The sequence below is a fragment of the Aspergillus alliaceus genome, assembly GCF_009176365.1.
Source record: "Aspergillus alliaceus strain CBS 536.65 unplaced genomic scaffold BDW43scaffold_46, whole genome shotgun sequence".
Classification (NCBI taxonomy): Eukaryota; Fungi; Ascomycota; class Eurotiomycetes; order Eurotiales; family Aspergillaceae; genus Aspergillus; species Aspergillus alliaceus.
The window spans coordinates 1-14,256 of NW_022474729.1; the positions used below are offsets into that span (position 1 = coordinate 1).

At 49.0% G+C, this 14,256-nt stretch overlaps 4 protein-coding genes across 4 annotated transcripts; 3 read left to right on the forward strand and 1 right to left on the reverse strand.

Annotated features, from left to right (window-relative positions):
- The first annotated feature begins 49 nt into the window (after positions 1–49).
- On the forward strand, positions 50–1,924 carry BDW43DRAFT_286509 (DNA replication factor Cdt1 C-terminal domain-containing protein). Its single transcript, XM_032043057.1, has one exon. The coding sequence runs from the start codon at positions 302–304 to the stop codon at positions 1,730–1,732; it is 1,431 nt and encodes a 476-aa protein (XP_031896875.1). The 5' UTR covers positions 50–301; the 3' UTR covers positions 1,733–1,924.
- Positions 1,925–2,142: 218 nt separating this feature from the next.
- BDW43DRAFT_302654 (muts domain V-domain-containing protein) lies at positions 2,143–8,437 on the forward strand (the record flags this gene model as incomplete). Its single annotated transcript, XM_032045279.1, has 8 exons — positions 2,143–2,166; positions 2,225–5,013; positions 5,394–5,397; positions 6,013–6,156; positions 6,227–7,361; positions 7,509–7,871; positions 7,935–8,020; positions 8,093–8,437. The coding sequence occupies 8 exons, from the start codon at positions 2,143–2,145 to the stop codon at positions 8,435–8,437; spliced, it is 4,890 nt and encodes a 1,629-aa protein (XP_031896876.1).
- Positions 8,438–11,221: 2,784 nt separating this feature from the next.
- Positions 11,222–11,625, reverse strand: BDW43DRAFT_314288 (uncharacterized protein; the record flags this gene model as incomplete). The annotated part of the gene is made up of 4 exons (XM_032047775.1): positions 11,222–11,314; positions 11,365–11,435; positions 11,489–11,526; positions 11,585–11,625. 4 exons carry the CDS (start codon positions 11,623–11,625, stop codon positions 11,222–11,224), a joined length of 243 nt encoding a protein of 80 aa, XP_031896877.1.
- Positions 11,626–11,967: 342 nt separating this feature from the next.
- BDW43DRAFT_314289 (exosome nuclease subunit RRP6) lies at positions 11,968–14,256 on the forward strand (the record flags this gene model as incomplete). The annotated part of the gene is made up of 1 exon (XM_032047776.1): positions 11,968–14,256. One exon carries the CDS (start codon positions 11,968–11,970, stop codon positions 14,254–14,256), a length of 2,289 nt encoding a protein of 762 aa, XP_031896878.1.

Sequence of the window (14,256 nt, forward strand, 5' to 3'; positions counted from 1 at the left end):
TTTTTTTTTTATTTCCCTTTAGATAGTTTTATCACAAATGACAGTGGAGTATACCCCAATATAACCGCTTCGGAACACACGACGCCAAACGCGCGCCAACGCGACACGCTCCACCTCCCGGAAAAAACCTAAAAATCCGCGAAGAGTCGAGAGCGTTCACACCCACTCCTTCCCATGAGAAACCCATACCCCAATTGCATTTTGTATTCTACATATCGTCCCTTCCTAATCGCCTATGTGTCCTTTCCATAATTTATAACTTGCATTAATTAATCCCCCCCATCACGGCGAGGCAACTACGATGCCGCGCACTTCCACTCGACAAGCCTCCCTTCCCCGAGGCCAAGTCGGCATCCAAAGTTTCGCAAGAACGACCAAGCCCGGTCTCAGATCAGCTACAGACGGCAAGAACGCCGTACCCAGCCTGCCACTCTCGCCTTCCAAGAAACGAAAACTAAATGAACTCGAGAACGTAGACTGCAATAGCCCCCGGACACAGGAAAAGGAGGAAACCACGACCGAAGCGCCTACGCCCTCCAAGTCCCTCCGGATTAAAGAATTGTCGCTCTCGACACCCCGAAGTGGCCATTATGCGTCTTCTACCCGTGATTCAAGGACCTCGGTCGCTGAGGAAAGGTCGGCCATCCCGACTTCGCCCTCGAAGCGGGCAAGGGGTAAGCATGCATCACAGCCTAGTACTACTGTTCTCGACGTGCGTCCGGCATGTGTGAACGATTTGGTTAAATTGCATTCGGCTTTTCTTAAAGCTATCACGTTCCATATTGCGCATCATGGTACGGCGGCTCCGGTCGATCTGAGGGAGTTTCTTCCCAGTGTTGAGCGGTTGTGGAAGAAGCGGAAAGTGGTACTAAAGGATCTGCAGCGGATGTTGTGGATTTGGGAGCAGGGTTCTGAAGCTCCTGGACTCGGCTATCGGATTGCTAATTATGGGTTGGGGAAAGTTTGTCTGGAGCGTGTGCGGCGGGAGAAGTGGACGGTGGACGACAACGAAATGCAAGAACGGTTTGAACAGGCGGTGGATTTATTATGGGAGAAGGCTTTGGATGCCGCTGATGGTGATGAAAGTCGGGTGGATTTTATTGCAACGCTGGGCGTTTCGTCCATCCATGAGTCACTGACGCCATTTACGAGCTTTCGAAAAGGCCAGCAGAGATTGCAGGATTTGAAGGGCGGGGTGATTAAGATGAAAATGGAGAAGCTTAAAGCAATGCCAGCGGAAGAGTCCCCTGTGAAAACATCGGATGCAACGAATGCTCGTCGCACGGGACTCCTGGATCGGATAAGAGACAAGGCTCTTCGTCAGTCTAAGCTACCGCCGCCTCCGTCGAAGGACATGCTGCTTCGTCAAGCTGCCGTGCAACGGGTTGAGGAAGTTGTCGGCGTGCTGGCTTTGCTGAGGCCGGTTGGCTATGTGGGTAGCGGACCGACAGCGACGACAGCTGCCCAGAGAAAGCCGTTCCGGCTGGAGATGATTGTACAAAACGTTCAGGATTCAATGAAGAATCCGATCTCAGGGAGAGAGGTGGAAATTTGCTTGGAGGTACTGGCTCGGGCCGACGTTGCTGGACAATGGGTCAACCTCGTCACCGTGAATCAGATTAAGTCGGTGGTTCTGAAGTCTTCGGCAGATGTCAGCCCCAAGGATATTGGTGCGAAGGCGCGCGAATTAGAGTTGGATGTGGATGAGCCTACTTCAACCTCGAAGCCTTAATTGAGACCCTACTGTATAATGTGTGTTTTGGATGTCTGGTGTTGTTGGGTTGGATACACCATCTGTGGAGTTTGATACACTCATGACCTTATCATTCTATTGTTTAGCATACCTCATGTAGCATTAGTTAGCGTTGCATTTATCATATACCTTACATAACTAGAAATATACATCATTGAAACGAAACCTTAAGTACTTCATTTTCTCATATCGGCGTTTTGGACCTGTCACTTTGGATAGTTGCAGCAGCTCATATGATTGGCCCGTACTCTAATTTATCGCGACGCGGCCCCACGTGACCGCGTTGCCACGGCGCGCGTCTCATATAGTGGGTTTGGATTTACTTTCAATCATCCAGACGAAGCTGATGTCCAGTCTTCCATTCATTTTATTGGACACTAGCTGACAAGATGTCCTCTCGTCCAGATCTCAGGGTGAGTGAAGATGACAACCATTTACTCGAAATTCAAATAATAATGCGTCTTGTTCTAGGTTGACGATGAAGTCGGCTTCATTCGTTTCTACCGTTCCCTTGCCTCGAACAGCAACGATGAAACTATCCGCGTGTTTGACCGCGGCGATTGGTACTCTGCCCACGGCGCTGAAGCAGAGTTCATCGCTCGCACTGTGTACAAGACAACCTCCGTTCTCCGCAACCTCGGCCGCAGTGAGTCCGGCGGCCTCCCCTCCGTCACCATGAGCGTGACCGTCTTCCGCAATTTTCTTCGCGAAGCCCTCTTCCGACTCAACAAGCGCATTGAAATCTGGGGCTCTGTTGGAACTGGCAAGGGCCATTGGAAGCTGGTGAAACAGGCGAGCCCAGGAAACCTTCAAGACGTGGAAGAAGAGCTGGGTAGCGTCGGCGGATTAAACATGGACTCGGCTCCGATCATCCTAGCGGTGAAAATCTCAGCCAAGGCCACGGAGGCCAGAAGTGTGGGAGTATGCTTTGCAGACGCAAGTGTGCGGGAACTCGGTGTGAGCGAGTTTTTGGATAACGATATCTATTCCAACTTTGAGTCGCTTATTATCCAGCTCGGTGTCAAGGAGTGCCTCGTGCAGATGGACGCTAACAAGAAGGATGTCGAGCTGGGGAAAATTCGGACTATCGCAGACAGCTGCGGGATTGCTATCTCAGAGAGACCCGTGGCTGATTTCGGTGTCAAGGATATCGAGCAGGATCTGACGAGGCTGTTGCGGGATGAGCGCTCGGCTAGTACGCTGCCGCAGACGGAGTTGAAGCTTGCTATGGGCTCGGCGGCTGCGCTGATCAAGTATCTTGGGGTCATGTCGGACCCGACTAATTTTGGCCAGTATCAGCTCTATCAGCATGATCTGTCACAGTTTATGAAGTTGGACGCATCGGCGCTTCGTGCTCTCAACCTTATGCCTGGTCCGCGAGACGGATCGAAGTCTATGAGTTTGTTTGGCTTGTTGAATCACTGTAAAACGCCGGTTGGGAGCCGCTTGCTTGCGCAATGGTTGAAGCAGCCGTTGATGGATCTGGCGGAGATCGAGAAGAGACAGCAGCTTGTCGAGGCTTTTGTTGTTAACACGGAGCTGAGACAAACTATGCAGGAGGAACATCTTCGCTCCATACCGGATCTGTACAGACTGGCGAAACGCTTTCAGCGGAAGCAGGCAAATCTGGAGGACGTCGTGCGAGTATATCAGGTTGCCATTCGCTTGCCGGGCTTCGTCAACTCTCTCGAAAATGTGATGGACGAAGAGTATCAGACACCCCTCGAGACAGAGTATACTTCCAATCTCCGGAGTCACTCTGATAGCCTAGCAAAACTGGAAGAGATGGTTGAGACCACAGTTGACCTCGATGCACTGGAGAACCACGAGTTCATCATCAAACCCGAGTTTGATGAGAGCTTACGGATCATCAGGAAAAAGTTAGACAAGATCCGCCATGACATGGGCGTTGAGCATCGCAGGGTAGGCCGGGATCTCGACCAGGAGATGGACAAGAAGTTGTTCCTGGAGAACCACCGGGTACATGGTTGGTGCTTCCGGCTTACCCGCAATGAGGCGGGCTGCATTCGCAATAAGAGAGAGTATCAGGAATGCTCTACACAGAAGAATGGCGTATACTTCACTACGTCGACCATGCAGACTCTTCGCCGGGAGCATGATCAGTTGTCCTCAAACTATAATAGAACTCAGACAGGACTGGTCAATGAGGTCGTCAATGTCGCTACGTCCTACTGTCCTGTTCTGGAACGGCTTGCCGGTGTTCTGGCGCACCTCGATGTTATCGTGAGCTTCGCCCATGCATCCGTGCACGCACCGTCATCCTATGTCCGGCCCAAGATGCACCCGCGAGGCACCGGAAACACGGTTCTCAAGGAAGCGCGTCATCCCTGCATGGAAATGCAGGACGACATCTCATTCATTACCAATGATGTGTCTCTTATCCGCGATGAGTCCTCATTTCTTATCATTACTGGTCCCAACATGGGTGGTAAATCGACCTACATTCGGCAAATCGGTGTTATTGCTCTCATGGCTCAGACGGGATGCTTCGTGCCTTGCACGGAAGCGGAGCTGACCATCTTTGACTGTATCCTTGCACGTGTGGGTGCAAGCGATTCGCAGCTCAAGGGCGTGTCCACTTTCATGGCTGAGATGCTTGAAACGTCTAATATTCTCAAGTCGGCAACGTCGGAGTCTCTTATCATTATCGACGAGCTTGGACGTGGTACAAGCACCTATGATGGATTCGGCCTGGCGTGGGCTATATCTGAACATATTGTCACAGAGATCCGTTGCTTCGGCCTTTTCGCTACTCACTTCCATGAATTGACTGCCCTCGCCGACCGTTACCCAAAGTCGGTTAAGAATCTGCACGTGGTCGCCTTCATTGGTGATGGCACCGGTGATGATTGTGAAGACAAGAAATCGAGGCGGAACCAGGTCACTTTGCTGTACCGTGTCGAACCCGGCATTTGTGATCAGTCATTCGGTATCCACGTTGCCGAATTGGTTCGCTTTCCAGACAAAGTGGTCAACATGGCCCGTCAGAAGGCAGAGGAGCTTGAAGACTTTACTTCGTCGGAACAGCAAGGCGAACACTCATCCATGGCGATCGATGGGTACTCGCAAGATGAAGTTGAGGAAGGCAATGCCCTTCTCAAAGCGATGCTGTTGAAATGGAAGGCGGAAACTGAATCCTCCGATAAGAAGTTAACGGTGGAAGAGAAGCGGCAGATCATGCGTGATCTCGTCAAAGCGGATGAGAAGCTCCAGGCGAACAAGATCTTCCAAGGCATCAAGTCTTTATAGATTCTGTGTTTACGTCTTTTTTTCTTTCTCAGGTTTATAGCGGTTCGGCGTTTGGACGGTGTTAAAAATCTGTGTATGCGTAGTCTACAGAAATGAGCATAAAGTATGTAGGGAATAATAGTATTCTTCAAAAGATTATGTCAATGGATTTAATTCATGGAGGAGACGAGGTGATAAGTGATGTATATATATCGGTCACGTGGGACCGCGGAGGTCTAGACGCTCCACCAGGATATTGTCTTAATCTATAGGCGCGGTCTCCAGTCCTCGAACCATAACCTGTCAACATTTACCAGTTGTCCTTACACTCGGTCTTGCAAGCTTTCGTCGCCTTCTTTGTGCGATTGTCATTCCTTTTGTGCAATCTCAGACCAGTGAAACTCCCACTTCCTTCCTGATCCCTAGTTTCAAGAGCCATGCGCGTAAACTAAAAGTGCCACCCGCCGACTAACCGTATTTCATGCACCCCTTTTCCATTCTCACACTCGGCATCTTCGTCGCGGGCTATATCACCGCAAGGTGGGACCTCGTTACTCGGTTGTACGAACTAGCTATATTTGCTTGGGATCACGGTGTTGTGGTAAGTTGTCGTTTGTCAAACCGTCCCTATCTTTTGCCCACCGGAATACTTGTTCGGCTCTGTTGTACGCGCGGCCTGGGTCCTGACTTCCAGCCCTCAGCATTGGTGTCGCATTGGCTAATGTTTATATCGGAAATAGACACGAACAGCAAAGGGATTTGTGCTTCTGTCAGTCTTCTACTTTTTCCTAGTCCTCCCTATTAGCTACTTGGCTGCGAAAGAAGGCGAACTGGTATGCGATACACACCGATTGAATCGGGGCCCGCAATCCAATGGAGCGAGCAGCCTGCCTGCGAAGGAAAATCAAGCTAATTCGTCTGTCCATTGTCAGCACCCACGATACGTCAATCTGGGCGTATCTGCCCGAGAACAGTTACGCCGCCGCGGCTCCTTTTAATCCCTCCTGAAGGATGACAACATGCTCATGAACGATGGATTGTTGCGGGTATTTTGGCCGTATGACCTTCCTCGGTCGTCATCGCAAGGAGTGATTGTTGGGTGGAAGAACTCGGAGCTCGACCTGTTCGTATTGACGGTCTTGGAGGATGTGGAGGTGAGCCGACGCACCAGTTGGCTTTCATGCGGTCTGCTGGCAGGATGCTGATCGGCAATGCATTTACTAGCCTCGGAATGTCGATAACGCCTTGCGTGCCGGGATCCTTTTTCGCAACAGCCCCCATCCGATTGTGAGGATATTTACGCTCTGTGGCAGATCTGCCATGCATGTGCTGGGGACGACCAACCCGCGAGAGCCATCTACAGCGTTTAATCCGTCACATCTATATGTGAACACGCATCCGTCGTGTAAGGTCCCTCGAATATACTGTCCGCCAGAAACGAATATGTCTGTTCAGGTTATCATGTTTCATCGCCCGCATCCCACCCGAATGGAGTATATGTCGCTAGAGCCAATCTCTCTTGCACTTGGCGATAAGGTTTTTGCTGCGGATAAATCCGACTCTGTATCCGATAAGATTGATACAGACGAAGAACGGGATAAGGTTAAGTCGCAGAAACTGGTTGAGAAGCTCAAGCTGCATACTGTTGTTAAGCATGTTCCGTCGTACAAAGAGCAGGCACTGACTCTCATTATCAACCAAGTGAATTGCGCCTACGAGATGGGGAAGCTCATGGAAAAGAATAGTCACCTAATTGGAATTCGTGTCAAGAGGAGTATGAGCGTTGGTGAGCGCGTTGTCGAATCAGCAACGACCTTATGGGATCTTTCCGTCCTCGGTGTTTCCTATGTGTTCTGGCAGTGGCTTTGGCCTGTTGTCACACGAGTTTTCGTTATTGGCCTTGTGTTTCATCGGACAATTGCTGAGATCGTACTCCAGGTTTTAGAGTGGCGCGCTCGGCCCGATGCAGCAGCTCTGAAAGACATCTCTGCCACAGCCCAGCAAGTTGATATTCGGCTGCAGCAGTTCTGCTATTGGCCTATTCAATACGTTAAGCTGCGTCAGAGAAAGGATAATTGGGAAAGTGTGACAACCAGCCATCCAGACTATATTCGGTTCTACAATAGTCTGTGGCTTGTCGCAAACGATGTGATTATTGGTATTGCGTTGGGCTCCTACATCATTGACAATGCGAACTGGGTGGCTTTCCAAATAAACATCATTCTTACCGGCTGGACTGTAGAAGGGTTGCAGCGTACCATCTCCTGGCTGATGGACTGGCCGGCTGGGTTGAAGTTGAACAATGAGCTTGCCGCTTTCCTGGGCGATCTGTTTCTGTGGGTTATAGAAAACTGGGCTGGTAAGGGCTTCTCTTCTTTGTTTTTCCCCTTTGGCTAACCATACGAAGCTTTCATTGCAAACCTGCAACCTTACCTTCCTCACGTCATATACATCGTTGGGTGCTCCAGCTTTGCTGGCGCCAGCATGCCGATTGCCCTTTTCTCAGATCTTGTCTCTATACTAACGGTGCACATTTACTCTTTCTATATCGCCTCTGCCCGCATCTTCAACTGGCAACTAACTATTATCATATCCCTTTTCCACCTGTTCCGTGGTAAGAAGCGGAATGTACTGCGCAACCGTATAGATTCATGCGATTACGACCTAGATCAACTCCTCATTGGTACCATTTTGTTCACGGTACTTTTCTTTCTTCTTCCAACCATCATCGTTTTCTACCTCGCATTCGCAACCGCTCGGATGTCAATCATATCAGTGAAAGCAGCTCTCGATACATGCCTCGCATTCTTGAACCATTTTCCTCTCTTTGCACTAATGTTGCGAGTCAAAGATTCGCGAAGGTTGCCAGGTGCGCCCTTGCAGTCTCGAGTACCCGGGTATAAAAAATTAACTTGGCTAATACGAATCACAGGCGGCATCCACTTCGAGCTCCGCGAAGAGCACGACAAATCCCTAAACTCCGACTCGACCTCTACGGTACCATACATCCACCTTGAGGTATGTAGCCACTTAGTCACACCCTTACCAACCTAGAACTAGAACAACCCCAACAAACTAACCATCATCCAGTCCATCCCACTAACTCTCCGTGCCATGTTCGACCAATACTTCCAACTAGGCCACCGCCTCCGCAAACACTACCTTTCGCCACGCGTCATCTTCTGCCTAGTAACCGGCCGCTTCGTGCCCCCCATCCACCGCCGCAACCTGTACAGCATGCAATACAGTATGCTTCCTGCGCGTCGGTCCGGAATGGCCGAGGTGTGGTCCTTGTTGACCCAGCCTCGGAAAGTCAATAGTAGCAGCGGTAGTTCCTCTACCATGGGCGGGGGGATAGGTACAACGGCGAACGGGTTACTCAAAGTTCCGAGCGGGTTTGGTCAGGGTGATATGAGAAGACGAGGACATCGGTGACGGAACTTTTTGTTTTGTCCTGATTGATGAGATTTAAGAAATGAGCTTATGCGTGTTTATGCACATAGATATAATATGACTTAATTGAATATCTATTTTTCATGTGACCTGGCTCAAAAAGATCAAAGTTCGAGATGTGGTTTTACTGTTCATAAGACGAATGATTAAAGGTATATCATGCACAGCTTCAATAATGTTCTCAACCTTAGATGATCCTTAAATCCATCAAGCTAGGTATATCTGGCGCACGCAACGACGCTTGATCACCGGCTTATATATGCTGCAAAACCCAACCAGACAGGAAACCCCAACCCCATCCGTCTCGATAACTAAGAAGTCCTCCGTCTCACAACATTCCTGATAGCCGTTACCAATAAGCACACATTTAATTGTTCTATGCTTTCCCATTTACGCCCCTGCGTTTACAGAAACCCGACGCCGATGTTCTTACCAGCTGTTGAGTCGCTTACGTCGTCATCGTGAGGCATGGTTACTTTCCAGTATTCATCTTCGGGTTGGTAATGGGCATAGAGCTCGATGGTACTCGCCTGGAAGGCTAGAATGTGTTCTCTCTTTTCGCTTGGGATCTTGTCCAAGATATCCTGGGGAGGGGACTTTCTTGCATTACGATTTCTAAGCCTTATTCTTCAAGATAAGTAGCTATTTCGTCGGATAGCTGGTTGGTTGTAAGTTATTTTCTCAGGGCATCAAATTCTTGGAGCTGTTTTTCCCCATGTAATAGTAATACCTGGTCATATTCAGTGCGGAGAGAGCTCGACGTACTGTGTCCTCTCAGTATATCCTGTCGTGAGGCTTGCACTTAAAATATACTTGATGATCTGTGGATTGAGGTGGTTAGATTGCACACACTCGTCATATGTCCACTTGCAGTTCATCCAGGCAGAACGATGCATTGCTTGGTCAATCAGAGGCTGAGAGATGACCAGAAAGGCGCCATCGTATATATCGTTTGCTTCGAATAATTTCACCATAATGTGGCGCAGTGAGTCGACCCAGATATATTCTATATTTAATTTTTCGCAAACAACGATCGTGTCTTGTATTGTTTTTGGGATATGGTCTTTGAGGTACTCCAACTCCCCCAACTTGTGAGATGGGATCCTGTGTCTGGGTGTAGCGAAGTTGTTGACCATATCCCCAACAATAAGTTAGGGCAGCATAACGGCAACCAACAGGAGCAGGTTCAACCATCCGTTTGTCAATACAGATTAATCTCTTAGGCCCCTTGAAATCTCTATTCGTGCCAGATGTATCGAATGCCCTGTGATCGACCGTGCAGGTAGATATCCATGCCTTTGCTAAGTCGAAATCAAACCAAGGGCTCAAAACTTCTTCCATGTAAAAATCGGCCTTGGTCGCCTTCGTCGTAGAGAAGCATAATATCTGCTTCGTAGGCAGAACGGTCTTTGTAAGAGCTTTGCTGGATACATCTTATGCTCTCCGTACTTTCTGCGCATTCACCGTGAAGAGAGTATCAGAATGTTGTAGATACGCGAAGATGGTATGTTAAATGGCGCTGCATATCTTTATTGAATTCCACGAAAAGTGCACGAGAATAATTTATAGCCGTGAGTCAGCAGCGGGTGCGGTATATTCCCCACCCCTTTCCCTTTATGTTGATTGAGAACAAGGCAAACCAGACGGCAAAGGGGGCACCATGTTGAGTTCTGAACATCTCGAAATGTGCGCTCGTGACATAAACCTAGCTTTTGATGCTGCGTCGGGGAAAGCGGGGGAGGAGCCCCAAATTCCCTGGTCTTGAAGTGCTTGGAGCATGGTAGACACAGTTTTTTGCGGTATAGTCCATAGTGGAAGCTTTGATGATATATATAATCCCACTTAAGGGCTGCAAATCGACGACGGTATCCGACCTTGTCTGAGGGTGAACGATAAAAGAGCCACACTTGCAATTCTTCTGGCTATTACCAAAGCCACAAACCAGGACTGGGGTGCTTGGAGCCTGATAACGTGATTCAATGAGCAAAATGCAGCAAGCACCAATGGTCCGTAGGGGAATGCCACAGCCATGTCTTAGTACAATGCTAGTAATGACTCAGCCCTTAATGGTACCTAGGAAATATTAGCTGCTGATGTATGTCCAACGATGTGTCTTCCATATACTTACCTTTTTTGGGCACTCACATATTGGCTTAGGCAACAGAAATGTGTAGGTGGCGATTAATGTTCAAGCACTCTTCGAACTTTCGCCTATGAGTGATAGGAAAGCTCTTAGACAAGGCTGAAGATCCATGGCTGGAGCTATGCCATGCGTCAACCAAGCGTATCGCTCGCCGAGATATAGAATAATGAAAAAGCGAATCTTTCCTGACAACCTAGAAACGAAAAATAATGGTAATACTGTAGAAAAAGACGGATCGTTAATTGCAGGATATTATGGAACATATGTTTGAGAGTACATGAGGGAAGTAAATGTGTTGGTACAAATAGACATCGGAAGTTGGTGGAGAAGGCCCTTCGGAAGAAGCCATCGTAGACATGACAATATACAAGAAATCTATCCAGCTAGCATAGAGATGATCGAAATCTCCACGAGCTAGAGAGACAACTTTATGAATATGTAAACCCTAGCAACGTCATGGTGCCAAGGTTGCAATAGAACTTGCTGCCTGGTCGTTCTCATCACAAGCGGAGATGCTGGTCGAGTCATTGACATCGAAGAAGCCCTCGGAAGATTAGAGTTGCTTGGGTGGTTCGTATAGAGAGTGGAGATGAAGCATCTATATTTAATCCCAGAATGAAAGATCAACTCTTCCGCAAATGCTCGGCATCAGTCTCAGCGTGACCCTTGCGAGCATCTTCAAGCATGGAATCAATGCCTTTCTCTTTTAAGACTTTCTGTTAAGTAGTTAGTATACATCATGGATAACTGGTTTGCAATGTTATACATTTAAGCATGTCTTGTATTTGGTGAACAACTCTTCGCATTCATTGGATGTTGTATTGCCACGGAGATATTCTTGTTGAATTAGTTTTGAATTGGATGTAGAAGATTTCAGCGGGAAATCTCACTTTCACTATACCATTTGAGAAAGCAAGTGTCATACTTCCTGTTCATGGTTAGTTGTTTTGAAGTAGATTCAAAGCGTAATTGAGGTAAAGAGGTACTCTTTGATATCATTGCACTCGGGGGCTATAGAGGCAGACATGGTGGATATTATCATGTAGGAGAGACCGAAAGATGATTCAGAGGGTATTTTTCTTTTCTTTGTCTATGCCTGGCAAGAGAGGCAAATGGATGATTAAAACGATGCTCTAGAATGAAAGGTGATCACCCTGTCTAATCCATTGCAGTAGGCGGTCAGTAAACCAACCGGCAGAACTGTTTCTCCGCATCCGGAATTTCCTTTTTTTTTTTTTTTTGTAGTTTTAAGAATGATGGACTGAATGTGACTCTTAAACAGGCGCAAACAATATCGCCCTGTTTGTCTGTTCATTAGTGCCTCGGCTCTCTGAATCCTATCCAACAGTATACTCAGAGCTAGATCACAATGGATTCCGCATCAGACTTTCCTCCGTTCCAGCAGCGGCTAACGTCGTCGCTCGTGCAGATGACGCGCACTGTTGGCCAGCTCTCTGCTGAGGACCTCAGTTTTCACCGCACTTCAAGCGCGGAACTCTCAGAGTCGATTGATGAACAAAGTGGCAGGATCCTTTCACTAACCTCTTCTCTCCTCAAAGCTGCTACAGCCGGTACCGATTTACCCGCGCCGAGTCTGCAGGATGAAGACTCTATCGAGGACAACTGGCGCGGTGTGGTGGACGTTATTGATGCTCTTTTGGAAAAGGCCGATGCTTGTTTGGATGAGTTTACTGGTGTGATCAAGAGACTGAGTCCATCACAGCAAGAGCAGAGTGCAGCGAAGGCTACGAAGAAGACTACTTCCAAGTTCCCCACCATTTACGATTATGGCCCGTCGAAGATCCCGAAACCTCAGCTACAGTTTGAGCGCCCTGTTGATAATGCCAACGTCTCGCCATTTCAGCCATTGCTCAGGACCAAACCTCATGCAATGGTTCCGTTGGAGGAGTCATTAAAATCAACAGACGCTGGGACGGGGAACAGGAACCCTTATGAAACCGAAATACGTGCCGCAAAGTATCCGGAGTCTACGTACGCTGTGTCACCTCCTGTTCCCTACCAGCCTTGGGAGTCCACCACCGCGACTTTCGTTGATACGTTAGAAGGGGTGAAGGAGATGCTGAAAGAGCTTAAATCTGCAAAGGAGATCGCTATCGATTTGGAGCATCACGATGTGCACTCCTACCATGGTCTTGTTTCTTTAATGCAGATTAGCACTCGAGAAAAGGATTGGGTGGTCGACACACTGAAGCCCTGGAGGGAGGAGCTTCAGATGCTTAACGAGGTTTTTGCGGACCCTAGCATCCTCAAGGTGTTCCACGGTTCCTCCATGGATATTATTTGGCTTCAGCGCGACCTAGGTCTCTACGTAGTGGGCATGTTTGACACCTACCATGCTGCCTGCGCTCTGAATTATCCCAAGCGAAGCTTGAAATTTCTTCTGCAAAAGTTCGTCAACTTCGAAGCCGACAAGAAATACCAAATGGCCGACTGGCGAATTCGGCCGCTTCCAGATGGAATGTTTGACTATGCCCGCTCCGATACTCACTACCTCCTTCACATTTTCGATCACCTACGCAATGAACTCGTCCAAAACTCAGTCCCTGGGAACAACCTTATTGATTATGTTTCGGATAATTCAAAGAACGAAGCTTTGCAACGGTACGAGCGCTCTGCTTACGATACCGCCAAAGGACAAGGCCCAGGCGGCTGGTATGACTACTTGTGCCGCAACCCTGTGGTTCTAAGCAAGGAGCAATTTGCCGTTTTCAAGGCGGTCCATCAATGGCGCGACGAAGTTGCACGTGAGGAAGATGAAGGAGTGCAGTGTGTGTTCCCCAAGCATGTCCTTTTCAGGGTTGCCCACGCTATGCCTCTAGACTTGGGCACGTTATTCAGAACGTTGTCACCAGTCACGCCCATCACCAAGGACAGAGCATCGGATCTCTTAGAGGTCATCAAGAATGCGAAGATCGAAGGTGCCACTGGTCCTGAATGGCGAGATGTGTATGTGAAGCCGACCAAGGCTGGACGAGCGGTGGCTGCGGCAGGAACAGAACAGGGTCTTTTGACACCACCTACCGCAGAGGAGGACTTCCCCACCGCCGAGCGCTGCGACGTATCCCAGTTTTGGGGTGCGGTTCTGGACTCTCGGGAACCTCTTACCCCTCCTCAGTACTCTGCAGTAGCCTCTGCAGAAGCCCTTCGACTTTCGCTCCCACTGCCACCCATGCCTCGAACAGTATCTGAGGCTCGTGACAAGCTTACCGATTCTACCTCCACTAAGCCCCCTCCTAAGCCCGCTCCTGTTGAAGCACCAGAAGAGAAGGAGGAAAACGAAATATTCACAGTCAAGGGACTTGGCGGCCCACGCAAACGAAAGAGCGAGCAGGCTGCGTCGCCGGAGGCTGATGAGGCTGACATGATTGACATCGGGGAGAAGCCATCTAAGAAACAGCGCCGGAAGGAGAAGAAGAACAAGTCTGCTTCGCAAACTCCACAGCCAGAAGAAAGCAACGAAGAAGCCGAGCCCTTCAACTATGAGGCTGCTGCCTCTGTACTGCACGCACGACCTGCCCAGAGCGCGACGTTTAAGACGAAACGGCCATTCAACCCATATGCCAAAGCGCTTGAGGCACCCAGTGGCGTCCGCAAACAGAAACGGGAGACGCCCGGAAAGTCATTCACTTTTAGGTAG